The 27,754-nt window shown below is 35.6% G+C and overlaps 2 protein-coding genes across 2 annotated transcripts in view; both read right to left on the bottom strand.

The window, feature by feature from the left end:
* The window catches only part of LOC126722514 (subtilisin-like protease SBT3), a 77,332-nt gene extending 52,772 nt beyond the window's left edge, over positions 1-24,560 (bottom strand). Inside the window, exon 1 of the mRNA XM_050425670.1 lies at positions 22,486-24,560. Coding sequence (XP_050281627.1) covers positions 22,486-24,560 — 2,075 coding nt within the window. The remainder of the gene's footprint in view (positions 1-22,485) is intronic.
* Positions 7,308-9,850, bottom strand: LOC126723563 (subtilisin-like protease SBT3). Its single transcript, XM_050427122.1, has one exon. The coding sequence runs from the start codon at positions 9,773-9,775 to the stop codon at positions 7,490-7,492; it is 2,286 nt and encodes a 761-aa protein (XP_050283079.1). The 5' UTR covers positions 9,776-9,850; the 3' UTR covers positions 7,308-7,489.
* Positions 24,561-27,754: the final 3,194 nt, after the last annotated feature.

The raw sequence follows: 27,754 nt of genomic DNA, 5'->3' as shown, positions 1-27,754 counted from the left end.
TAAAGATCATATTTTGATAAAGATAATAATCTACAAAGGTAAATAATTATCTCTATTTAATTTATTTAATAAAGATAATTATCTACCAATTTTGAATAGAAAATTTATTTTTATTTTATTTATTTATTTATTTTAATAAAGATAATTACCCATAAATTTTGAATAAGAAATTTATCTTTATCTTGTGGGCCAAATGACACATGGCAAATTTTGATATGCCAATGTGATGCCCATTTGGATGACACATGTCATCATTTGATTTAATTAATTTAATGACATTAATTCAGAATTTTCCATTAAATTTTGATGTGGCATTTTATAATTGGCTTAAAATTTTGCCTCCTACAATTATACTTAAAAAAAAACTGTGAATTTTCAGCAAAAAAGAAAAAGAAAAAGAAAAAGAAAAAGAAAGAACTTCATGAATTCTACTAATGTAAGATTGATGATTATTAATGTAGTAGGTGGAGAGCATAGTTTTAAAAGTCTATAGTAAGTTAAAACTCATTGGCCATTTCCAATTGTTTTAACCCATTGCTGACTACAATGTGAAAGAGTTTCCCCTAACATTGGAACACAGTTGAATATTCTAGTACGATTGAAAGATAAAAGGTTTCACACACTTTTTCAAGAAAAAACAATTGAAAGGCAAAGGAGGAAAGAAAATGAACACTCCCTTTAGTGGATAAATACCATTATTAAACAAGCTTTAGTGAGTAGATAATGATGGTGTCACAAATCATCCAACTCCATAACTCGTCCATATGTCTCGTCCGACGAAAGAAGCTACGATAGGCGAAGTGAATGTTCCAAGCGTTCTGGCTAACCTCATCCGTCTATGGACGGACAATACCTCATGGAATCTTACACGTCACTTAAGCAGGGCAAGCCTTCCAAGATGGTCTCGTCCATCTTTTACTAAAGATGGACGAGTTCATCGTGGAGGTCTCGTCCATCTTTTACTAAGGATGGACGAGTTCACCGGCCCGTCCAACCTAGGTAACTTCCATAGCGGTTATGGAAGTTACCCCCAATTCTCCGTACTCCTCGACATTGGGAACGGTTACTAAACAGATAACCGTTCCACGTATACTATATAAAGCTTCTTCAATGAAGGGTAAGGGGATTCAGACAATTTTACTTTGAGAAAATACTTCTTCCTTACAAAGAGTTCAAAAGTAACTAACTTCATCATCGGAGGACTTTTGGCCGGTCCCCTCTGATTCAGTGTTCTTTGTATTACAGGATATAGCCCAAAGATCATTGCTCGAGTCTTGTCAATCCACTGATATCCAAGGAACCATCAGATAAAAGATGCTATTTTTTTTTTCTCCCACTAAAAGTTTGTTTGGGAACAGTTTATTTAATTAAAATTGAAAACTTTTTACTCAAAATATTATAAATAAAGGTAAAAACTAGTTGAAATAGTACAGTAAAACCCATGAATAGTACCAAAAAGTGCAGTAGAACCCATAAATAATACAAAAAATACATTGACCCAGTTCTTTAAACTCTAATCCCAAACTCAACCTAAATGAACTCATCTCTTTAGAATAAGCATCAAATCCATCTAGATGGAGTGCTTTGGATCATTGTTTAGTTGCTTGCTTCTTAACTCTTTTGGAAATTAGAATTCACTTGAGCAGTTAAAAGAGCCGATACTCATATACTTTTGATGCCTACCCTGAAAGAGATTATCTTGTTTTATGTGATCTCAGCAGGTGAACCAAGCCCATTTGTTACTAATTTTTCTTGAACGGTTTGTAAAAAACTTACGAAGGAACTAATTATGCTTCAAATTGTTTGTTATCTTCTTGTTTGAGAAAAATAAAATTTTCTCCTAGTGCATGAAAGACTCAACATGGTTCACCAGATTCACTGACACTGTACAATAACCATGTCCTCTGTTTTCAGAATCGTGGAAAATGAAATCAAATTAAACTAAACAATCTCAAACTTCTCTCTTTTTCGTTTTTATGTTTTTCTTTTAGAAATTCTCGATTCCTTGCATGACTAGTACTTTGGTAATACACCTAATGCGCACTCTTGAGTGATAATCGATCTCAATAATTTAGTTTTGCATCCATATTTAAAAACAGATTGATAGTAAAATATTGAAGATGCAGGAGATCATAAGGTCTTGCCATGTGACGCTCTAATTTTTAATTTAGCCTATTTAACCTCTCTCCATTAGCGCTTATTTTTTTATATTTTTTTTACTGTTACCCAAAAAGTTATGTTAACTTCTTTTTACTATTGTACACTTTTAGACCCCTTAACGCAAGTTGTTTAACCTAGTTATTTAGCCAAGTGATTATTTAGATAAATTATTTAGTTCTAGGTTAACACACTAAAATCATATCATGTAAATAATGCGGAAATATAAAGAACACAATGATATGATAACTCAGGAAAATCTAACCGGTAAAAATTCTGAGGAGGATTTAACCTAGCTATCCTCAAGGTAAAATAGATTCACTATGAAAGAATTGAAGTTTTTACAATAGAACTTACACCACTAACATCTTATTGCCACCTTGAGTAGAAAACTTATTACCACGACCACGTGACAGCTCTGAGTCTACGGATTACTTCTTTCTTTGATTTACTGCAACCACAAGTTCTCCTACTTGTGACTTTGAGATTTCACTAAAAGGTTTTGGATCTTCTTGAAAGTTCTTTATGCAACAACTGAAACCACCACAAAGTTCTTGATGCAAATCTTGATCTTGATAGCTCTATGTGTATGTATGAAGGTAAATACCTCTCAAATCTCCCAAAAAATTCAACACATAACTTAATAAAGACCTTAGAGAGTTTTTGGGTACAAAACCCTAAATCTACAAAAGAGGCACAAGATGCACTTTAATCTCTCTCTGAAGCTTTTTAAAAACATGCTTAGGGTTTCCTTTATATACTAGGAGAAGTAGATCTAAAACCCTAATCCTTAATGGGCTTGAACTGTTGTTTGGGCTTAATTCAAATTCTGCAGATACGATTCTCGATTGATCGAGCTTTACTTTCGATTGAAAGTAAGGCTTGATCGATCGAGATTTACAATTTTGCACAGTAAGTTTTCGCATTCAGCTCGATTCAAACTATAACAAATAAAATTTAAGCAAGCCTAAACCTAGACTCATTGTTTTGATCATGGTTTGCCAACATATACAAAGTGAAGTTCTAATGCATTTAGTTTCTAAAGTCTTAGAACCTAAGAACTATTATCTAAAAGATGAGTTGCTGTTGAAAATTAAACCAAACCTTATGGTAAGCCTTAACCCACTTTTTCCCTTACATATTATGACCCAAGCATGATCCTTTCTCATTTTAGATGAAAGCCAAGACCCTAACCCACTCACAAACCCTCTTTCTCCTCCCCCACATGTAGATGAAACATGAAAGTCAAGACCTTGATTTAGAAGCTCTCTTTCTCTGTACAAGCTTCCCTTCAGATTACATACACTCTTCAACTTTTTTGCAAACAATAGTTTGTAATCTTGATTCAACGATCCCATTTGATCAAATCAACATTCTAAATCATTTTTCAAGCTTTAATTCAGCCATTCTATGTAAACTAATGGAGATGTACAGTCAAGGAAGATATACAATCATTCTAAAAAATTAAAAAAAGAAAAAAAGAAAATGTACAGTCTAACCTTAACACACACACACACACACACTCTCTCTCTCTCTCTCTCTCTCTCTCTCTCTCTCTCTCTCTCTCTCTCTCTCTCTCTCTCTCTCTCTCTCTCTCTCTCTCTCTCTCTCTCTCTCTCTCTCTCTCTCTCTCTCTCTCTCTCTCTCTCAGTGATATATTTGAATTCCCCAAATTGAAGATAATATTCAATCTTACCAATGGACTACACATTGGAAGGTTTGTTTTCTAAGATAGCGAGTGCTTCTCTTGCTATGTTACAAAAAATGTCAAATGTTATACGATATGACATTATAGTCACCAGTAGTTATATTGCACTCAACTATATTCATATTAAATTTTGAGTTGTCCGTGATGCTATGGTACTAGGTATGAAGAATAATTTATTAATATAACTTTTGATTTGCTCTTATATCCAATTAAGAAATTCATTGCAAGTTGGACCAAACTGTCTATGATGCCTGCAAATTGCAAGTGTTGTTGTTTTTCTTCTTCTTTTTTTTTATTTTTTTTATTTTTTTATTTTTTTTTTAAATTTTTAAAATTTTTAAAAAAATTTGGCATTTAATCTATGATGCAAAAATAACTTTGGTATCCTATATGGTAGAATCTAGAGAGGACTACATAAACTTTTAGTTAGAAGTACACTATTTTTTTTTTTTAAGTCTCCCTGTTGAATTTATTATTTTAGTTTGAGACTAATATAATTTAATTACACTTGTTATACAAAGCTTGAGACCAACATATATACTTTTAGGCAAAGTTTTCTCGTGCATTGCACGAGCTTCTGACTAGTATCATTAAAATTGTAAGGGAAAATCATTTTAGTACCTCTAAATATCTTGGTCAAACTAATGTCTTATATATTTAATAACTCAAAAGAACATCAATAGCACCATTACAATTCATCATTCCTGTGCATGAGCACATATTCCATACTAGTTAATCATTATGCTTAATAACAAATTAAAAGACTTCATTAAAGTAAATGGTACCAATCTACAACAGAACTTATAACAGAATAGTCTCGATACTTTTGTGTGATTGCAGTTTAGTATGTAGCATATTTAATTATATATTGTGAAGCCTAATAATGGATGCACCAATGCCTTAGGCAAATGTGGTAGCAGCAAGAATGTAGAAATTTTTTTTTTTCGATTTGTTTTATTTTGTTTATTCTATTCCTCTGTCTAAAGTTGTTTTGTATCTAAATCTGGACGTTATTGCCTATTTTTAGACTGATTAATTTTGTTTAACAACTTTGTTGATTAATTGTGGCATTTTCATTTTTCACTTGGAAAAAGTTTATCTCCAAACCACAACATGACAGTTAAAGAAAGTTAAGAAACCATCCATATGTACTTCTTGTCATATAACTTTTTAAATAAATCATGTGATTCATTTAAATAACACGTGAATAGTCTAATTAATCGTCATATAATAGGTTGGAGGAGATTCCTCCAATCCTTGTCCTCAAACAAATTTTTTGTTTTGGTAAACTAATCAAGGCATGTAAAATCTTTTTTCCAACCCTTGGGACCAAGTGTTTTTTTGATAGATATAATAGACTTCAAACTATGAGGTCACCTTCTTGATAACTAAGCCAAAACATTAATTGGTTTTGGTATAGACAAAGTTCGAACCCTATAGAAAAAAACTTTATGAGTTAAGCTAAGTGAAACCCACCTCTCCAAGACCACTTTGATTATATCCGATATAAAGCATTATATTATTTTTCTTGATTGCAAGTATTATTTGAAGTTTTTAATTTATTGTGATCAATGTACGAGAGTATTTTGGATCATTTAAAAAATAGATACCAAAGAATTCAATTAAACTATATTATAATATTAATTAAGAAAAGAATTTCATCGCCTTAATCTTCTATAATACTAATAACAGGATTTTCGGTTTGGGTTTTATCATTTTGCGTAATAAAATATTCTCACACAAATCATTAAACTCTCAAAAATACCCATATATTTTAGTTAAAAAATTTTAAATTAAAAAACACAAATTGGTTAAAAGAGTAATTTATAGTTCCTAAGTCTTAGTTTTTTTTTTTTTTTTTTTTTTTTTTTTTCATTTTCCTAAAAATTAGGACATTACCTCTATTTCGCGTAATTAAACAGTATTCCACATATATTTCTTCCGGAAGATTACTTCTCTTATTTGAATTCCAATGCATCTACGTGAGAGTTGGAAAAAAATATGGAGAGTTTTATTTTATTTTTTTTAATTTTTACAAGATAGAAATTTTATTGCTCTTGCTCTCTCTCATCCGACAAGCACTTATATTTGTGAAGTGATAATCGTGCCAATGGTGTGCATTGGAAAAAACGAAGAGTTTTAATGTCAAATAATTTCTTCCGTTAATATTATCCACTAACTCATGTACAAATTATTAATAAGAAAAAAAAATCACATAAAGAAATATTATATATTTATCTTATTTTTAAACATTATGTCACTAAACTTAAAAAAGAAAAAGAAAAAAAAGAAGAAGGAAAAGAGCCTCACGTTATTTGAATTTGTGTCAACCCTTTTCCTCTCAAGGATAACGTTTTGGATAAGCGCATGCGTTGAATAAACTCACTTTGCATCTTCCTTTCTTTAATTACGACGGGTCAAAAGATTTGGATTCTGGTCCGGAACTTTTTTGTATGTATCTCTCTTTTTATTATTTTTTTATTATATAGAAATTTTTATATGTATCTCTTGATTGAACGATTCGAGTTTTAGCGTCGTGATGCAACCCTGGTACGTAGTCAAAAGAGGCAGCTTGTGGTAATGTAGCCATCGAGGACATTGTCGATTGTTAATTATTTTCAGTGAGTCACTGGCCATATGTGGATGTGGTGTGCTCACATGCGCCCTCGTTGAAGCCACCAACCGGCAACCATGAATGATTTGGTACGATGTTTCCAAATTTTTTCTGACTAGTGTGCTCAAGGGGTACGCAACCTATTAACTAATAATATAAAATAAAGAGGATAGTGTTTTGAAAATGTTAGTTGGGTAGAAGTTATCCAAAACTTTGCCCAATCGGATCACTCATTTGTGGGCATGATTGGTTAAACAAGTGGACCCTATAAAAATTTTCTGGAATTCCATGTCTTGCTCTAATAACAAACACCTACATTGGCATAGGACATGGATGTAACATTACAATGTAGAACAACCGCATCCAAGATTCAAGAGACGTGTTAGAAAAAATGGTTTTTGAAATTGTGTAGGTGGCTGCTTCTTAACCAAAATAAATATGGGACCTACTTGTTCTTTGAAGTGGCTTGAGTTGGGACGTGTTTTCCTCCATGAGGAGATTAAGGTCATGTGGTCACTTGGCCCAAAACTCATTAAAGAGTGAACAAAAAATTAACTCCAAAAGTGCCCACTTAATTGTAAAGGAACTGAAATTTGGATGGATTTATATATAAGTCGACTATTTCAGTGCAAAGGGAAGGACCTATCTAATGGGGTCTTCCACCACACACGTGTGCAAGTCTCCATCACTGGGTTAAGGCAATACTTAGGCTGGGTTGGTGTGGATTAGGCTAAGCTCATCCAGTATTAACTTATTATTTTTATTTTGTTTTTAAGTTTATTTGCTTGTTCAGAGCATAGTGAAACAATATGTCTATTAGCTTGTATCTTTTCTGAACTAGTTCCATAACAACTTTATTCTCATATACAAAGCCAACATATGGTAATAACATAGCACTTGGCAAATTTTCATGATGAACAAACACTACTTGAACTGAGAAGACAAACAGCCAAGACGCCCTTGACAATAGCTAATATTTAGCATCTGAACATGCCCATATATATAGTCCACTAATATTTGATAGCCACTATGGGGCTTGATACTATGTGGCTATCTTGATCAATCCATTTAAGAAAACCAAATACCGTTGGAATTGGAAATTTTCGATCAATCTTATCAAGCACAACACTTACAACAAAACTTCGATTCTGACGTTTGCGGGTGAAGGTTAGAATCCTCGGTTTGACACTTATTCTCATTCCGGTTGGAATGTTCTCCAAATGTGCTCGGTAAACAGATTTATCATTGCCAACATTTGTCACAACCCTGTTAAACTTCATTGTCACTGGATATCTAGTTCTGTTGGAGAGTACAGCCATGAAAGAGGGATAGTTTAGATCATGAATAGATTTGTGGTTGCAACTCCATCTAGTTCGTCTAAGGAGAAGAATCATTTGCTTCTTAGTGTACCCCAGGCCACACACAAATTGAATATAATCTTGCAGATCCATATCATAGATCAGTCCAGGATCCATGGCTTTGTTTGGATTGATATGGCCAGCACCAAAGTCTAGAGGTGAGGAAGAAGAATTTGTCAATTGGCTTTTAAAAATCTTGCCAGTATTGTCTTTGACATAGGCTGTGGTCATCATCGCTGATCGGATAGCTGCTGGGCTCCATTCAGGGTGGATTGCTTTTAGTAAAGCTCCAACGCCAGCAACATGTGGGGTCGACATTGATGTGCCCGATAGAAAAACATAATTTGAAGCCAAATCATATTTTCCAACTCGGATGTACGGAACTATGGGTGAAAATGCAGCTAGCACATCAACTCCTGGAGCGAGAATATCTGGCTTTAAAACTCCTGGACTAATTGTGCTTGGCCCCCTTGAAGAGAACTTGGCGATTTGAGGTGCAGGCTTGGTACTGAACCTTGTTAATAGAAACCTCATGTCATTCACTATTGGATTTCTCACCTTTTTCACAAACTCTTTAACGCGAGTCCCTGAAGCAGTTGGCACAATAAGGCTCGGAATGGAGTATTCATTTGAAAAGAAAGAGAATGATGCATCTGTCAAGAAGATAGCTCCATAACCACCAGCTCTCTCGACCTCATTAATTTGTTCAGAAACATTAATCTTGGTGCTATAATCACAGATGACTACCTTCCCAAAAACCTCCTTTTTATCCAATGATTTGTGGTTGCAAGTTGCTTTGCTCATGTTGTGTGTGCCATAGTACAAAGGTAAATTAGCAATGAAACCACTCTCTGGAAAGTATGATGTGCCTCCAATGGTAACCCCATTTCCTAGAGTCACTTTTCCGTGGAAACTTCGATCCATTGTGCCAGCCCCAACAGTTGTTATCCAAGGTGCTCCATTGTATATTGTTTTAAAATCACCATCATTGCCAGCACCACAGACAACAAAAATCCCTTTCTCAATTGCAGAAAGAGAACCTTTGGCAATGCTATCAGTGAAATAAGAAGTCTGATTAATGCCAATGGACAAAGACATGATATCAACCCCATCATCAATTGCTTGGTCCATACCAGCAAGAACATCGGTTGATGCAGACTCTCTTGTGCTTGTTGCCCAAAGGACCTTGTACACAGAAAGATGTGCCCGGGGAGCCACTCCTCTGGCTGTGCCTCTTGCATATCCAAAGTGACTTACATCATGTACATAGTTACCCACCGCTGTGGATGCTGTGTGTGTACCATGACCCATGTAGTCTCTTGCAGAATTGAAGAATGGTTCATTGGATATATTAATGCCTGCAGCTTGGAGTCCTTTGCTAAACGATTGCGCCCCAATGAGCTTCCTGTTGCAGTGCGAAGGACTAAATGCTGTACTATTCTCACACTTGCCTTTCCATCTTTGTGGCACTGGTGACATACCCTCGTCATTAAAACTCTCGCTCTCTGGCCAAATTCCTGTATCAAGGATACCTACAATCACATCTTCTCCATATGAGGCAGCGGGCCATATGCCAACATTTTGTTGTAGCCCAAGAAACTTAGGGGAATAGGTTGTCAGCAGCTTGCCAAAGGACTCCGGGTATGTGTCGAGGTGAGCCGGATATTTCTCAACCTCAGATAGCTGAGAGGGTGTAAGCCTCGCGCTGAAGCCATGCATGACATGTTTGTATGAGTACAATAACAGTTCCTGGTTATCACCAGGAGAAGACGACAATGAATTTAAAATGGAACGATGCCATGACTCATGGGTTAATAAAGACACGGGCTTCTGAGTATGGTCCATATGGATGATGTATGTTTGGTATTCTTCGACTTTGGACATTGCATAGTTTAATCTAAGAAGAAAAAATAGCAGCAAAGGTAGTGCGTAACTCATCCTTAGGTTAATGTTTTTGGAGATAGGCTCGGAAATGATGGGAGAACTGGAATATATGTATATATATTTTTATGCATATATAAAAGAGACAGGGCGTATACTTTGCATAAGAGATACTATAAAAAAGAGAGTGGGTATATTCGTAAATGTGCTTTGCATGATTTCAGTAAGCAGAACTTTCCTTTCAATTTCATGTTTTTTCATGGACCAATGGAAATTGAATGTCTTATTATATGGTCCTAAAAAACAAAACTCCTTGTCTTTTACGTTTTGATTTACTATGGCAAGTTCATGAACTGATAGAAATTCCTACTCTATAATAGATTCCCAAAATTGAATGAATGACCTCTTACTTTTTATTGAAAACTTTTTGTTTTTAAAGATGTTATATTCAAACTTTTTCGTATATGTAATTATTTTCTAAGACACAGACGGAATCAGGTGGGGTATAAAGGGGCCAACCCCCTTACTTGAAAAGAAAAAAAAAAAAAAAAAATTTCAATCATAAGGATATGCATCAAGTTAGATAGTCACATGCAACTTTAGTCCCCCTCTCTCCAAAATCTTGCCCCCATTTGTCAAAATCTTAGCCCCACTTCGCCAAATGGTGATAAACCTCACAACCTAAACCAATTATTATCTCTTGTGGTTGAGTTGTTGTTGTTTGCGATTTTTTGTTTTGTGGCAAATTGCTAAAAAGTCTAATCAGTTTAGTATTTACTTCAGATTGATATATCCGGTTTTCATTAATAAAGTTTCCAGTGTTTTCTCTTAAAAAAAGCAAGAGTGTAGAAATCTTTTTTGACAATGAGATTGAAGATAAGGTCTCAATTTGGATTCTAAAGATGTGTGGATTTTTTTAAGGGTGATGCTATATATATATATATATATATATATATATAAAGAGTGTAGTTAATTAGTAGTTATACATTTTTTTAAGGAAAAATTCACATGACAAAATCTTAAGAGGGGAATTTAAGGAACAGTACCTAGGTTTTGCTTTTATATATTTATCTATACATATATTTATCTATACATTTATCTATACATATAGTATGTATGTAACATGGTTTTTTTTTTTTTTTTTTTTTTAAATCACATATATAACAAAAACATTTACTCCAAAACAAAATAATTTTCATTGAAAATTTTTATTAAATAATTTAGAGATTATAGAGTTTAAGTATATTTATAGTTATAAAAAATATTAAAATTTAACCAATTTTAAATAATTTAACATCATTTTATACTTTAAACATATATATATATATATATATATAGATATATTTATGTCAATATAAGAAAAATATAACAATAATAGAATGTGGGGCCCAATAATTTATGGGTCAGGTCCACTTGCTCGTGGGGAGTCCAAAGGCCCAAGCCAAAGAAGGCTACGACCTAAGCTCAATAACATAAAGCCCAAATAGCCCGGAGATGTTGCCGAGGACAGTTCAGTCCTCGGCAGACCCAAAATTCCACTGAGAAGAAGGGCAAAAACGGTATAGGACCAAACTGGAAAGGAGATCTAAAATATCTTGGGAAATTTACCCTTACTACCCTTCCCAGATAAGACTCTGCACCTAACAGAGCCGTACTCTTCAACTTTATCAACCATCCCCAACAATTCTGGGATTAGACTGACGGGACAAATATCAGTCTTGTAAAGGTTGACCCTACACGTGGACGAAGGACAGCGAACGCAGGCTAGTATAAAAGGAAAAGTAAGTAAATCTGGAAGGGGGACTTCCATCCCATCTCGAGGAGAAAGACTCCATGGATGAAAATATCTTAACAACTCATGCACATGACAGAAAAAACCCACCGTTGGGTAACTGGGGTAAGACCTCAATGATCCTCGGACCAAGTCCGAGGAGACCAACCCTGCAGGATACGACGCTATAAGGTTTAAATGCTCAAACCCAACTCCCTTTTTCTGCATGAATTCCTCTTAAATCAAGACCGGACCATCGCCCCGTGATCAAAGGCAAGCCTTTCAAGCCCACTCTTTACAAATCATATTGTGAGGGATCTTTCACGTACGAGCCCAACATCATTATTGGGCCGTTAAAGAAATCGTGTCCCTACAATTGGCGCCGTCTGTGGGAAGGCTTACGCGTTGGCATGGGTGGCGTTCGAGTCAATTCTCTAGCAAGCAGAGATTCAAGGGTTTTCCCCCATCTCCGGCGACATGCAGTTGTTATTCCGACACAAACTTGTGCCAGGGCTTACATCCTGTAGCGCCAACGGCACGGGCGGCTCTAGGGGCTTCCGACCCCAAGTCAGCTCTCCCCGCCATGGTCAAGGGGCTGACCTGCGAAAAAGCAAATAAGTACAAAAAAGTACTCAAAAAGTTTTGGACAGAACCAAGGCCTTGCATGGTCCTCGGATTCAAGCCTATGGGGAAACCAAGTACTCAAAAAAGTTTTGGACAGAACCAAGGCCTTGCATGGTCCTCGGACTCAAGCCTATGGGGAAACCAAGTACTCAAAAAAGTTTTGGACAGAACCAAGGCCTTGCATGGTCCTCGGACTCAAGCCTATGGGGAAACCAAGTACTCAAAAAGGCCTTGCATGGTCCTCGGACTCAAGCCTATAGGGAAACCAAGTACTCAAAAAGTTTTGGACAGAACCAAGGCCTTGCATGGTCCTCGGACTCAAGCCTATGGGGAAACCAAGTACTCAAAAAGTTTTGGACAGAACCAAGGCCTTGCATGGTCCTCGGACTCAAGCCTATGGGGAAACCAAGTACTCAAAAAAGTTTTGGACAGAACCAAGGCCTTGCATGGTCCTCGGACTCAAGCCTATGGGGAAACCAAGTACTCAAAAAGTTTTGGACAGAACCAAGGCCTTGCATGGTCCTCGGACTCAAGCCTATGGGGAAACCAAGTACTCAAAAAGGTTTTGGACAGAACCAAGGCCTTGCATAGTCCTCGGACTCAAGCCTATGGGGAAACCAAGTACTCAAAAAGTTTTGGACAGAACCAAGGCCTTGCATGGTCCTCGGACTCAAGCCTATGGGGAAACCAAATACTCCAAAAGTTTTGGACAGAACCAAGGCCTTGCATGGTCCTCGGACTCAAGCCTATGGGGAAACCAAGTACTCAAAAAAGTTTTGGACAGAACCAAGGCCTTGCATGGTCTTCGGACTCAAGCCTATGGGGAAACCAAGTACTCAAAAAAGTTTTGGACAGAACCAAGGCCTTGCATGGTCCTCGGACTCAAGCCTATGGGGAAACCAAGTACTCAAAAAGTTTTGGACAGAACCAAGGCCTTGCATGGTCCTCGGACTCAAGCCTATGGGGAAACCAAGTACTCAAAAAAGTTTTGGATAGAACCAAGGCCTTGCATGGTCCTCGGACTCAAGCCTATGGGGAAACCAAGTACTCAAAAAAGTTTTGGACAGAACCAAGGCCTTGCATGGTCCTCGGACTCAAGCCTATGGGGAAACCAAGTACTCAAAACTACTTACAAGGAAAAGCTATATTACATGGACTTTAGGATTTATCCGAGGAAAACTCTCCACTAACGATTGGGTTAATTCCTAAATCGCAAGGATTCTCAAGTCTGCTTTCGGATCTTCAGCACCAAAGGGGATCGATGCAAGATAGAGCAATATGTCGCCTGAAACACCATCGGAGTTCCCTACTGCTCAGTCAACTCCTCGGGTGGATTATTTAGAGATTATCATTCTCGGACGGTATTCTCGCACTTATCACAGAATATTCAACTGTTACCTCGGTTAGTTTCCTAAGTCTAACTTACTATGAATTATCGTCATAATTCCTGGTAGTGTTGGTAAATCAGAATTAGTTGGACTATGTTTCAAGGTTCATTGCTCTAAGTACCATTGAAGAAACACGCACATGGAGCACACCCATTCACAAAGTAGTGTTGCAAAAAGAATAGTATTCAAAACAAGTAAATAAATTTCCCTTTTTACTAAAACAAAGAAATAGTACAGCGTACATTGAAAAGCTGGAATCAGCTTATGTCAAAGCTCACTACATAATTGAAAAAAAAGATACAAGAGAATAAGACAAAGCCGAGGAGGCAGCAAAGAAAAGAGGTTGGCTACTGCCTCAAGACCTTGCTCTTCTTCAATGCTTTTACATGCCCATAGTTCAGGCAGTAAAAGAACCCAGCTTAGGGCCTGCACCGTCGAAGAAAAGGTGCAGAGAGAAAACCCAACTTGAGCCTCACACCGCTGAAGGAAAGGCGCAGGGAGCCGGAAGTTGAGGAGCCTTCACCAAAAATTTGCCTGCAACAAGGCAGAGGCGATGATGGCGGAGAATCTTTCTTCTGACACACCAAAATTCTGGCATGAACAGAACCTGCTTCGGATTTTGACTAAAAGAGGGAGAAACACCCTTTCCCCTCTGTCGAAACGGAATAGTCTCTTGAATTTATGCCTCCTTTGCCCATACCTCACTACTTTGAGTCTCAGGAGGACACGGCGCCTCTGTGGCAGAAAGAGTTCCTTTTCCCCAACCCTCGCCTCAGACATGATATACTAAGGGAGGTCTCGTAAAGGGAAGATATTAAAGACGCGCTTCGGATAACCAAACGGCATAAACGCATCGTGCGCAAATTAAGGGGAACGTCTTGTAGACTGGTACATTCCCTGGGCAGGTGAAGAGTCGCCAGCGTCAGTCAAGGACTGAATTAAATGAGCCATAATAAAGGCTCGGTATTACCAAAACCCCCCTCTCCAACCGGGAAGTCGGACAACAGGGTTTTGAGGGGCTATTGTGGGGCTCAATAATTTATGGGTCAGGTCCACTTGCTCGTGGGGAGTCCAAAGGCCCAAGCCAAAGAAGGCTACGGCCCAAGCTCAATAACATAAAGCCCAAATAGCCTGGAGATGTTGCCGAGGACAGTTCAGTCCTCGGCAGACCCAAAATTCCACTGAGAAGAAGGGCAAAAACGGTATAGGACCAAACTGGAAAGGAGATCTAAAATATCTTGGGAAATTTACCCTTACTACCCTTCCCAGATAAGACTCTGCACCTAACAGAGCCGTACTCTTCAACTTTATCAACCATCCCCAACAATTCTGGGATTAGACTGACGGGACAAATATCAGTCTTGTAAAGGTTGACCCTACACGTGGACGAAGGACAGCGAACGCAGGCTAGTATAAAAGGAAAAGTAAGTAAATCTGGAAGGGGGGACTTCCATCCCATCTCGAGGAGAAAGACTCCATGGATGAAAATATCTTAACAACTCATGCACATGACAGAAAAAACCCACCGTTGGGTAACTGGGGAAAGACCTCAATGATCCTCGGACCAAGTCCGAGGAGACCAACTCCGCAGGATACGACGCTATAAGGTTTAAATGCTCAAACCCAACTCCCTTTTTCTGCATGAATTCCTCTTAAATCAAGACCGGACCATCGCCCCGTGATCAAAGGCAAGCCTTTCAAGCCCACTCTCTACAAATCATATTGTGAGGGATCTTTCACGTACGAGCCCAACATCATTATTGGGCCGTTAAAGAAATCGTGTCCCTACATAGAGAATAAAGAATTTTTTTTTTTCATAACTGACAGATGCAATATGGATTTCTAACTCTTAATAATTCAATTTTCCTTTATTTTAAAAGCTAAAACATAAAAATAATAAAACAGTGTCAATATGTCTAATTCTCCAAAAGCAAAATAACAAAGTTTTGTTGTTGGTAAATGAAATTGCTTTTATTTAATAGATTTAGTTATCTATTTCTTGTTCTTCTCATATATCTTGAATATACTTGAATTAATGAACTAGTATGCTATAATAAGATATAAAAAAAAAAAAAAAAAAAGACAATAATTATTTATAGAGACATGTCTATTTTTAGGAAAATATATGTTGGATATGAGCTATGCCTGGTATAAGGATGAAAAAGAAAAATGATGCATTAGTGATTGATTTATATTGTTTTAAAAATTTTTGGGGGGGGGGGGGGGGGGCAATTAATAGTTAAATGTTTTAGTTATAGATTTGTGCTTTTAATAAAAAATATAAGATGGTGGGGGAATTTTAAAAGCTAGGGACGCCGCTATTGATAAAAAAAATATTTAGTATCAAATTATGCTACTTCAACCTTATCAAAATTCAATAATTAAGAGACGTATGAAAAATAACCATATCAATCCAAGAAAAAATCTCTCTCCATATATTTGGTTTCTAGTCTGGAACTTTTTGTATGTATCTCTTGATTGAATGATTTGGGTTTTAGCACCATGATGCATCTCATAATCGAAAGAGGTAGGCTTCTGTAATGTTACCATCGAGGTCTTTATGGATGTCATTCATTTGTTATGTAATCTCTGACCATTCATTTGTGTTGTAAGTAATTGTTTTCTTTCTTTTATCTTTGGTTTTATCTATCTATACTATCTATAAAAGGATTTTTCCTTTTTGGATTAGATTTTTATGTGATTCAGACATACTTATAAGTCTTACGTTTAACTAGGAAAATACATGAGGACGATTTGGTAAAAATATATCTCAAACTCCATAGATGGACCTAGCCTTAGGCTGGGGGGGCCGATAGCCCCCCCACCCCCCCTCCCCAAATTTTGAAAAAAAAATAAATTCTTAGTATGTGTGTACACAAAGAAAGTTTTCAATTTGCCCCAAAATATGCAATCTTGGCACCCTCCCTCCAAAAAAATTATACATTGGCCCATGAAATCCAAAAGTATTTGTTCTATTCTATCCCTTTTGCCTAGTTGCTTGAAGAATAGTTAAAATAACCTCCGGATAATAACCAAAAAAAAAAAAAAAAGCACAAATTTGGTCCAAAAAATCCTAATTGCCAAAAAAAAATAATATATATTACCTGTAGACAAAGAAACCCAATTGCTCCAAAAATAACATGAATTACCTGTAGACAAACAAATATTGACAACAAAAGTAAAGCACAAATTTGGCATTATCAAATGTATGATTTTCAGTTCACATGGTGTGAACTATGAAGTGCTCAATGTTATTTTTTTTATGTTACTTTTTAAAAAGTTTTTAGTTGTGTTTGCTGTAATAATAATGTTTATTTTTTTATTAAAAAAATTATATAATGAGTTTGCTGTAATAAATTGTTTGGTAATGTTACTTTTTAAGAAATGAGAAAAATTCTTCAATCTTATATGTCAAAATATTATTTAAATGGTTAGGTAGATGGAGGATAAATTCCTTATAATTAATTATTGTTGCCTTTTTTTTAAGATCATGGAAAAATAACTTTCAATTTTGTTTTTTATTTTTTATTAAGAAAAAATCAAAATAACTTAGAAGCTCATATTGAAAATGCAGTATTGTCAACATCTAGTTTGATGTCCCAATTTCTAAAATCCATCAAATAAATTTTTGAAAAATCACCATATATAAAATTGGTAATAGTTCATTATAGAATAATCCGGAATTACCACGAATATATTATGATGTTAATTAACACAATGCAATTGAACAAGCTTGTGTTAAGTTTGGTCTATACCAATTTTTATTATTTATTATTTATTATTTTATATTTTGGCCCCCCTCATTTCAGAATCCTGGTTCGGTCCTTGTTCAACTCTACTTAAAATGCCTGCAAAATATTACATTTTTCTACCAATTCATGTCTTCAAAATAAAGCTATCCAAAAATTTTATAAAAAAAGGAAAATTATGACACTAGACCCAAAAAAAAAAAAAAACCCTCATTGCACACACAAAATGCATGTAATTAGGCAAGTACACATATAACAAAATCACTAATGACCTAAATTCCAAAAGCTTTACTTTTGTACAAAAGAGAAATACCATTTACTCAGTTTTATTGGATTATATACATATTAGCGAGGGTGTTGATCGCAAACATGAAACAATAATATCTATAGAGAAAATTTAGTACTATCCAAAACAAATGAGAGTCTTACTATTTATAGACACGAACAAATAGGCATATCTTCCCATGAACAGATGTGGCTTATATGTTATATCCAAAATACACTAACAATTCTACAAAAATAGTAATAAATTTGCAATTTGTGAATATGCGAATCAGTATATATCATCCATTATGTGGGCGTTAGTATACGTGAGGGTACAACATATATATTATGCTGTAATCACCCGTCACAACTATAAACTAACACCTCCCACTTGAGTTTACACCATAATCAATGGTTTTAGGTCTAGTTAGTATGCATCATGGTACTATGGTTATTTCCCATGCTAACTTTCATCTATAATACTTCCCATAGATTGGTGTCAGTGTGTAAACATGGCCAATTTGTGTACATCGTAGTACATGCATGCCCTTTGACACACACTATTTTTATAGTACACTTCGGATGACTTGTAATTCCCTATCTTTCAAGTAGATAGAATTCATACTATAGGATCACTCCAAGTCCCGCAGTTTAAAGATATAGCCCACGCATATATTGCAACTTACGTTACGACTTCAACCATACACATCAGACGACCATATATCAACAGAAACTGAAATTTTCGTTATGTGATTTCTCTAAGCTAGATTTCTTGATGGCTTTCCACAATGATCTTATCAACAACTTTTCACTGCAACCACCAGCTCAATTGCGCCATGATGCAAATAAATCTAATAGAGGCAGGTGAGGTTGTGGAGGGCCCATTTGAAGTGCTTTCAATGGTATTGGGCTGATGCGTTTTAAGATTTTCCCAGTTATGAGATTTGGAAGTTCAAAAAGAAACTCAATGGGCTTAGATATGATATTGGCTACATATGGATGGGTGAAAAGTACTAATATGAACAACATTGCTAGTGGGGACTCTGGAAAAAAGAAAGAAAAAAAAACTAAAACATATGCTCAGAGAGGCTATAACCATTGTTCTAATAATAGCATGTAAGGACTAAATATTCTGTATATTACACACAAATAAGAGGCCTTTATGTAACCTAGAAGAAGTGGTTTATACAACAATACTAGTACATTCAAACAAAAATACTGTTTGCGGCTTAAGAATAATAATTCTAAATGAGATCTTTTTTATATTCAGTAAAAAATTTTGTATTACATTACAATATTTAAATGTTTCTCTCTTCTTAAGATACAAAATTATTATTTTAAGTTTTTGTATTTAAATTTTGCTAACATCTCAATATTCAGTTGATATATAATCGGATAATATGGTTATTTTAATTAATCTAAACCAGCATTTTATCAACTTTAAGTTAAAAATAATAATTATTTATCTCAAAAAATTATCGGGATGGGGTCTTTATTTATTTATTTATTTATTTTTATTGGTATGTGAACTTTTGTTTTTTTTAATCAATTATTACCTCACAAGATGGGTTTTTTTTTTTTTTTTTTTTTTTTATTTGGTTTGGGCCTTAAAGTCATTACTATAGGGCTTTTTTTATTTGGATTGGACCTTATTACTATAGAGCTTTTCACTGTGGACTAGACCGTTAGACCTTACAACGCAAACCTTGTGTTCTCCCTCCTATATTCTCTTTTTCATGTTTTCATAAAATCTAACTAGATCAAACTCTCATCGAATCTTAACTTTTCAACTGAGTTAGCTCCGATCTGGGTTGAGAATATATATAATCTATAAAATAGATCGTCCAGTTCGATTCCTTGTTGGAATAAAAAAAAGCAGAACAATTTTTTGAACCGGCTGGTGTAGAAGCGTAGAAAACCCAAGCCTCTACCGACCACCGCCTTACTCATTGTCAACAGCCTCGTCTGACTGTTCGATTGACTCGGTAGAGGTCAGCTTTCATTGGTCATGGGCAGTAGCAAGATAATGCCAAACCAGCGTATACGAAACTAGGATTTGGATCCTCTCCATTTCCCTTGTCCATTCATGGTCAGGATTGATTTGAAATAAATGATAAGTTAGGATGTGCCACACCATTTAAAAAAATACTGACTAATTCTCCAAAAAAAAAAAAAAAAAAAAAAATACTGACTAATGCTACTATGAGTTAACGGAGGATTCTGTCTAAACTATGGTTAAGTTTAGACGAGAGTATGTTAAATTTATCTTTTCAGCTTCGTGAATTGTGATTTTGTGACCAAGTGTAAAAACTAGAGAATCTAAATAGAATTGAGAGCATTTCATTGATGGAGAAGAAAATTACAAGAAATGGAATGAATGAATAATACATCACTATACTCTGTTTTTATATACACAGTAAACATAACCGCCCTACAATTAGCGCCAAATTCTGTTACTTGAAACCTTCTAGAATCTGTACACGTGGCAATCCAGGAGCAAAGGACTCCTGGATTTGCGGAACTAACTTCTTTAATGCTATTAGATGAAGAAATCGTGATCTGGCATAGCTTCAAGCATTTCCAATACTTCTGTGCTCATCAAGCCATTTGATGCAATCCTTGTGCTCTGAGAGATGCACTCCTTATCAGCAACAGCTGCCTTCGTGGCTTGAACAACACACTTGTCATTAGCAACTGTTGCACTGCCTGCTACCCTTGTAGCTTGGCTGATGCATCTCACATTAGTAGCTGCTACATGCTGTGGGATTTTACTTGGACTCTTAATACCAAGACATTTCAGGAAGAATAGATCTAGAAGTAACAAAATGAGAAGAGTAGAGTTTAGAAAAAAAAGATGAACTAGCACAAGCGTTGGCGTTGACGTTGACGAAGAACAGGAAGAGGAAGACGAAAAGGTTTTTTTTTTTTTTTTTTTTTTTCCCCCTCAATTTGATTGTTCTGCTTGTAATGCATTAATTTCGTTAATTGACAATTGATTCGAGTCATCTTTTCTTTTTGTCTTTTTTCATTTTCTGTGTTTTGTTCCTTCTTTTCGTTTGCTTGCTGAAAATGAAGGAAAGTTTGTATCTTTGATGGGTTTGGATGCCACGAAAACTGATGCAAAAAAGGGAAAAATGAAGGAGGTACCCAGTACCCACACATGCTGCTCTCTAATCTTTTTGCAGGCATTCAAAGCAAATCCAGGCACTGATTTGATCTGCCAACCTTTTACAGACAATCAAACCACAAACCCATACGATTTTGATTAATCCAAATAACTAAAGGCTATAAATTGCAAAGGCAAGCGATACTGATTTTCTCATATTATGTTGAACATTCACAAATTTCCCACAAATTTAAGTTGCATAAAAAGGAAACATATCCACAGTTGGAAAATTAAAGACACTTGGTAAATTTATGTTTCCACAAGACACAATTTCCATAATCTTTTACACTTCAAAGCTTGACTTTTTAAAACATGTAGTTGTACCACAAAAAACTAAAGCATCCTCCTTCAAAGGTGTATGTATGTATGTTAAAAGAATTAGAAAAATTAAAAATTATAAGGAACGAGTTGTAAAATTAAAAATTGTGAAAGGACATGGGATTGCTTAGCATCGGGGTAATTTACTTTACTGACAAAGACACAGAAGTGGTCAGAATCTGATTCTTGTGCATCGTTGGATGTATCCTAAGGTGAAGTCTTTATCCCCTCCACGGCGAGGAACACCATTGAATGTCTTTGCCGACCGTGCCCAGATGACTGATGAGGCATCCAGATTGAAAGAGACTCTCATTCTCTTTTTTTTTTTTTCCCCAACGTTAACGCTTACGTTAGCGAACGTTAAGGTTTAGTTTGGTTAATCATAGTTAACTTTGCTATTAGAGTTAAGCTATTCATTTTTAATTGATGTGGCATATCTTAACCATTGATATATTTTCAAAGTAATCTTGGCCATGAAATGGACCCTCTCCATTTCAAAGGGAAATGGAGAGGATCCAGATCCACGAAATTACGACATTATGCTTAACACGTTAAGAGACTTTAATATCTTACAAGCACTAGTATAGAAATGTCTTTAATGCTTTGCCCTCCATGACAGTCTCAAACAGGAAAATAAAGAACACAAAAAAGGGAAGAAAGCTTTCTAGGAAAAAAAAAAGAAAAAAACTTCAGATATTTAGCACATTTATTGTGATTCATGTTTAACACATTTATTCTCTCTCTTTTTTTTTTTTTTTTTTTTTTTTTGGTGTGTGTGTGTGTGTGTGGATAAAACTTCAATAGCATTAAACATCAAAAGAAACAAAGGGTGGGTAATCCGCCTTACAAACAAACTCTATACCTGGCGGAATATTACCAGAACTGAAAGAAAAGGACCGAAGGGAGGTTAAAGCAAATTTAGCAACATCTTGAGCTGCTGCATTACATAACCTCCTAACCCAACAAAACTTAACAAAAGCAAAACAAGCAGAAAAATGAAAGATGTTGCTGATATAGGTACTGTTACTCCAGTCCGGGGTGGAAGTAGGTGAAGATAGGGGGTCAAGACAGGCCTTAGCGTCTCCTTCAAAGATCACTTGAAGCCACTGCTCTCGGCTAGCTAGCTCAACTGCCCAAAGGAGGGCAGCAGCTTCAGCTTGGAGACAAAAGCCATTTATTCTCATATACAAAGCCAACATATAGTTATAACACAGCACTTGCAGATTTTCATGACGAATAACCACTACTTGAACTAAGAAGACAGATAGCCAGGACGCCCTCGACAATAGCTAATATTTAGCACGTGAACATGCTCATATATATTGTCCGCTAATATTTGATAGCCACTATGGGGCTTGATACTATGTGGCTATCTTGATCAATCCATTTGAGAAAACCAAATACCGTTGGAATTGGATATTCTCCATCAAGCTTATCAAGCACAACGCTCACAACAAAACTTCGATTCTGATGTTTGCGGGGTGAAGGTAAGAATCCTCGGTTTGACACTTATTCTCATTCCGGTTGGAATGTTCTCCAAATGTGCTCGGTAAACAGATTTATCATTGCCAACATTTGTCACAACCCTGTTAAACTTCATTGTCACTGGATATCTAGTTTTGTTGGAGAGTACAGCCATGAAAGAGGGATAGTTTAGATCATGAATAGATTTGTGGTTGCAAATCCATCGAGTTCGTCTAAGGAGAAGAATCATTTGCTTCTCAGTGTACCCCAGGCCACACACAAATTGAATATAATCTTGCAGACCCATATCATAGATCAGTCCAGGATCCATGGCTTTGTTTGGATTGATATGGCCAGCACCAAAGTCTAGAGGCGAGGAAGAAGAATTTGTCAATTGGCTTTTAAAGATCTTGCCAGTATTGTCTTTGACATAGGCTGTGGTCATCATAGCTGATCGGATAGCTGCTGGGCTCCACTCACGGTGGATTGCTTTTAGTAAAGCTCCAACGCCAGCAACATGTGGTGTTGACATTGATGTACCTGATTTTAAAGCATAATTTGAAGCCAAATCATATTTTCCGACACTTATGTGTGGTACAATGGGTGAAACTGCGGCTAGCACATCAACTCCTGGAGCGAGAATATCTGGCTTTAAAACTCCTGGACTGATTGTGCTTGGACCCCTTGAAGAGAAATTGGCGATTTGAGGTGCAGGCTTGGTACTGAACCTTGTTAATAGAAACCTCATGTTATTCACTATTGGATTTCTCACCTTTGTCACATACTCTTTGACCCGAGTCCCTGAAGCAGTTGGCACAATAAGGCTCGGAATGGAGTATTCATCTGAATAGAGAGAGAATGATGCATCTGTCAAGAAGATAGCTCCATAACCACCTGCGCTCTCGACCTCTTTAATCTGTTCAGAAACATTAATCTTGGTGCTATAATCACAGATGACTACCTTCCCAATAACCTCCTTTTTATCCAAAGATTTGTGGTTGCAAAATGCTTTGCTCCTGTTACGTGTGCCATAGTACAAAGGTAAATTAGTAATGAAACCACTCTCTGGAAAGTATGATGTGCCTCCAATGGTAACCCCATTTCCTAGAGTCACTTTTCCATGGAAACTTCGATCAATTGTGCTAGCCCCAACAGTTGTTATCCAAGGTGCTCCATTGTATATTGTTTTAAAATCACCGTCATTGCCAGCGGCACAGACAACAAAAATCCCTTTCTCAATTGCCGAAAGAGAACCTTTGGCAATGCTATCAGCGAAATAAGAAGTCTGATTAATGCGAAGGGACAAAGACATGATATCAACCCCATCATCAATTGCTTGGTCCATACCAGCAAGAACATCGGTTGATGCAGACTCTTCTGTGTTTGTTGCCCAAAGGACCTTGTACACAGCAAGATATGCCCGGGGAGCCACTCCTCTGGCAGTGCCTCTTGCATATCCAAAGTGACTTACATCATGTACATAGTTACCCACCGCTGTGGATGCAGTGTGTGTACCATGACCCATGTAGTCTCTTGCAGAATTGAAGAATGGTTCATTGGATATATCAATACCTGCAGCTTGGAGTCCTTTGCTAAACGATTGCGCCCCGATGAGCTTCCTGTTGCAGTATGAAGGACTAAATGCTGTACTATTCTCACACTTGCCTTTCCATCTTTGTGGCACTGGTGACATACCCTCGTCGTTAAAACTCACGCTCTCTGGCCAAATTCCTGTATCAAGGATACCTACAATCACATCTTCTCCATACGAGGCAGCAGGCCATATGCCAACGTTTTGTTGTAGCCCAAGAAACTTAGGGGAGTAGGTTGTCAACAGCTTGCCAAAGGACTCCGGGTATGTGGCGAGGTGAGCCGGAGATTTCTCAACCTCAGATAGCTGAGAGGGTGTAAGCCTCGCACTGAAGCCATGCATGACATGGTTGTATGAGTACAATAACAGTTCCTGGTCATCACCAGGAGAAGACGACAATGAATTTAAAATGGAACGATGCCATGACTCATGGGTTGATAAAGACACAGGCTTCTGAGTATGGTCCATATGGATGATGTATGTTTGGTATTCTTCGACTTTGGACATTGCATAGTTAAATCGAAGAAGAAAAAATAGCAGCAAAGGTAGTGCGTAACTCATCCTTAGGTTAATGTTGTTGGAGATGGGCTCGGAAATGATGGAGAACCGGAATATATGTATATATGTTTTTATGCATATATAAAAGAGAGAGGGCGTATACTTTGCATAAGAAATAAATAAAAAAGAGTGGGTATATTTGTAAATGTGCTTTGCATGATTTCAGTAAGTAGAACTTTCCTTTCAATTTCATGTTTTTTAATGGACCAATGGAAATTCAATCTCTTATTATATGGTCCTAAAAAACAAAAAACAAAATCCTTGTCTTTTACGATTCGATTTTCTATGGCAAGTTCATGAACGGATAGAAATTCCTACTCTATAACATGGTTTCTAGCAGTTTAGAACTTTTTGTATGTATCTCTTGATTGAATGATTTGGGTTTTAGCACCATGATGCATCTCATAATTGAAAGAGGCAGGCTTGCGTAATCTCTGACCATATATGAGGATGTCATTCATTTGTTATGTAGCCATCGAGGTCTTTGTGGATGTCACTCATTTGTTATGTAATCTCTGACCATATATGAGGATGGTACTAAGTCAAGGTAATGTGTCCTGACTCGTAAGTAATTGTTTCCTTTCTTTTATATTTGATCTAATACACATAAGAGAATTGCCGACGACCTAAATTCCAAAAGCGTTACTTTTTTATGGAAGAAAAATACCGTTCGTTCAATTATATTGGATAAGCCTATGAAAGAGTGACATTTTTGTCTCATGTTAAATAAGAGTTGAATAGCAATATACAAAGCTTAGAAAAGTTTTATCATATATAAGACAGTATAGCAAAAATATAACAATAATAGAAAATAAAGAAAAACATTATTTTCATAAACGACAGATGCAATATGGATTTCTAACCCCTAAACAATTCAATTGTTCTTTTCTTTAAAAGGTAAAACATAAAAATAATAACACAGTTTCTATATGTCTAATTCTCCAAAATCAAAATAACAAAGTTTTATGGCTGTTAAATGAAAAAAGGCTTCTATTTAAAGGTTTAGTTATCTATTTTTAAAAAGATATATCTTGAATATACTTTGAATTAATGAACTAGTATGCAATAATAAGAGTAAAAAAAAAATTTATTTATCTATTTAAGCTTATCTATTTTTAAGAAATTATATCTTGAATACATTTTGAATTAGCGAAATATGTATGGTATAAGGATGAAAAAGGAAAAAAAAAAATGATGCATTAGTGATTTTTATAAAAAAAAAAAAAACTTGGGGACCAATTAATAGTTAAATTTTTTAGTTACAAATTTTTATTTTAATTGGTGAGGTAATAGCAAGTTTTTGTATGTTGGGTGATATCATTATTGATAAACTCATTGCCTACATTGCATTTGCAGGTTTTAATATAAAAAAATATAAGATGGTGGGGGGAATTTTAAAAGGACAAAATTTGGTTACAAATTTAGTTGTAACCTAAAGCTACACTCTCATTAAAAAAATTATCATGATTAGGTATTTTGAAAATCTAAACGTTAGATTGCATCTTCTTTATTTTGTTATCACACATATCAAATTTGCGCCAGTCGGATGTTATTTACTATTGAATTAATAAATCTACATTTTATGCATAATTTTAGACTACAATAACTTGAAATTTAAACATTTGATTGATGACATAACTATCGAAATCTTTAATCTTCTAAAACTTTTACATGTATGGAAGATATAAGAAGAAAATTTAATCAAATTGTTAATTTCTTAAAATTCACATCTAATAAAAACATACTGAGTGGATTTGTAACATTTATGCTACAATTAAGTTTGTAGCTACACTTTCACAATTTTAAAATGCTAGGGTGCTGCCATGGGCCTTCCCTTTTCCCTCTGCCAATGGAAAAAAACTCTCCATATATGCCTCCCTTTCTTGACAATAATACTGAAGGTATGGTTAATTTCTGGTCGAGAACTCTTTGTATGTATCTCTTGATTGAATGATTTGGGATTTAGCGCCATGATAATGGCCCCCTTAATCCCCCATTTCCTATGCCAATGGACAAAACTCTCTCTATATATGGGTCTGATTGGTAGGGTGATTTTTGTTTTTCTTTTCAAAACAATATAAAAATAATTTTCAAAAAATTAAACTTGAAACTAGTTTTCAGATAATAATTTTTATATTTTACGTGTTTGGCTCCCACTTTTAAGAACAATTTTCGAAATACTAAAAACAAAAAATAATTGTTTGGGAAACCATTTCTATTTTTGAGATTTTTTAAAAAAAAATTACAAAAAGTAACGTGTAGAATCTGTAAATTATTATTATTATTATTTTTTTGTGGATAATGATAAGGGAATAGAACTCATCATTTAATTTTTTTTTTTTAAATTATAATAATAAGTTTCAAATTTGAAGGGTGAGAATTCTTTGTTGTGATAAAGATAAGCTCCTTAATTTAAGAGATAAAAGAGTTTGGACAAATATGTGAAGTTCACTATTTTCAATTTATTTACAACTTTATCATTAAAAACATTTTTTGTATCCTAAAAACAACCCTTTAGCTGTTTTCAAAATCCTATTCTAAACTAGAAAAAATAGGATACTGTTTTTTGAAAATTGCATTTAGAAAATGTTAGGTTCTAAAGACTTAGGTTTTTATGTATTTAGAACTCTAATTTGTATTGTTGGCAAACCATGATCAAAACAATGTATTTAGTTTATTTTAGACTTGCTCAAAGTTGGTTTATTGTTGTAAAGTTGGATTAAATTATTGCAAGATTAAAAAAACAGTTTCAGCCTTTTTCGATCGATCGAAGCTTAGACTCGATCAATCAAAAATCGGGTCTGACGTTTTTTTCTACAGATTTCCAACTCAGCCCTATGTTATTTAAAACGTTTTGGGTTTCTAATTTGCCCTAGGTATAAAAGGCAAACCCTAGCCACGTTTTAGTGTTACTCAGATTGCGGTTTATGTGAATCTCTTGTGAGATCTTTGAGGAGCTTTTCTTCACATAAACTTAGGGTTTTTCAAGGAGAAGAAGTTTTCTATACCTTGATGATCAATCCAGTTGCTGCCATTGAAGCCTAAAGAAACACAAGCGTGGGTGCTTGTATCTGGTGGTGAATCCAAGAAAGAAGGAGTCCGTGGATTCGAAACTTGCACGTGGTCGTGTCAGTAAGTTCTAC

This window comes from Quercus robur, chromosome 4, assembly GCF_932294415.1.
Source record: "Quercus robur chromosome 4, dhQueRobu3.1, whole genome shotgun sequence".
Lineage (NCBI taxonomy): Eukaryota > Viridiplantae > Streptophyta > Magnoliopsida > Fagales > Fagaceae > Quercus > Quercus robur.
This window is presented reverse-complemented; position numbering and strand designations above follow the sequence as displayed.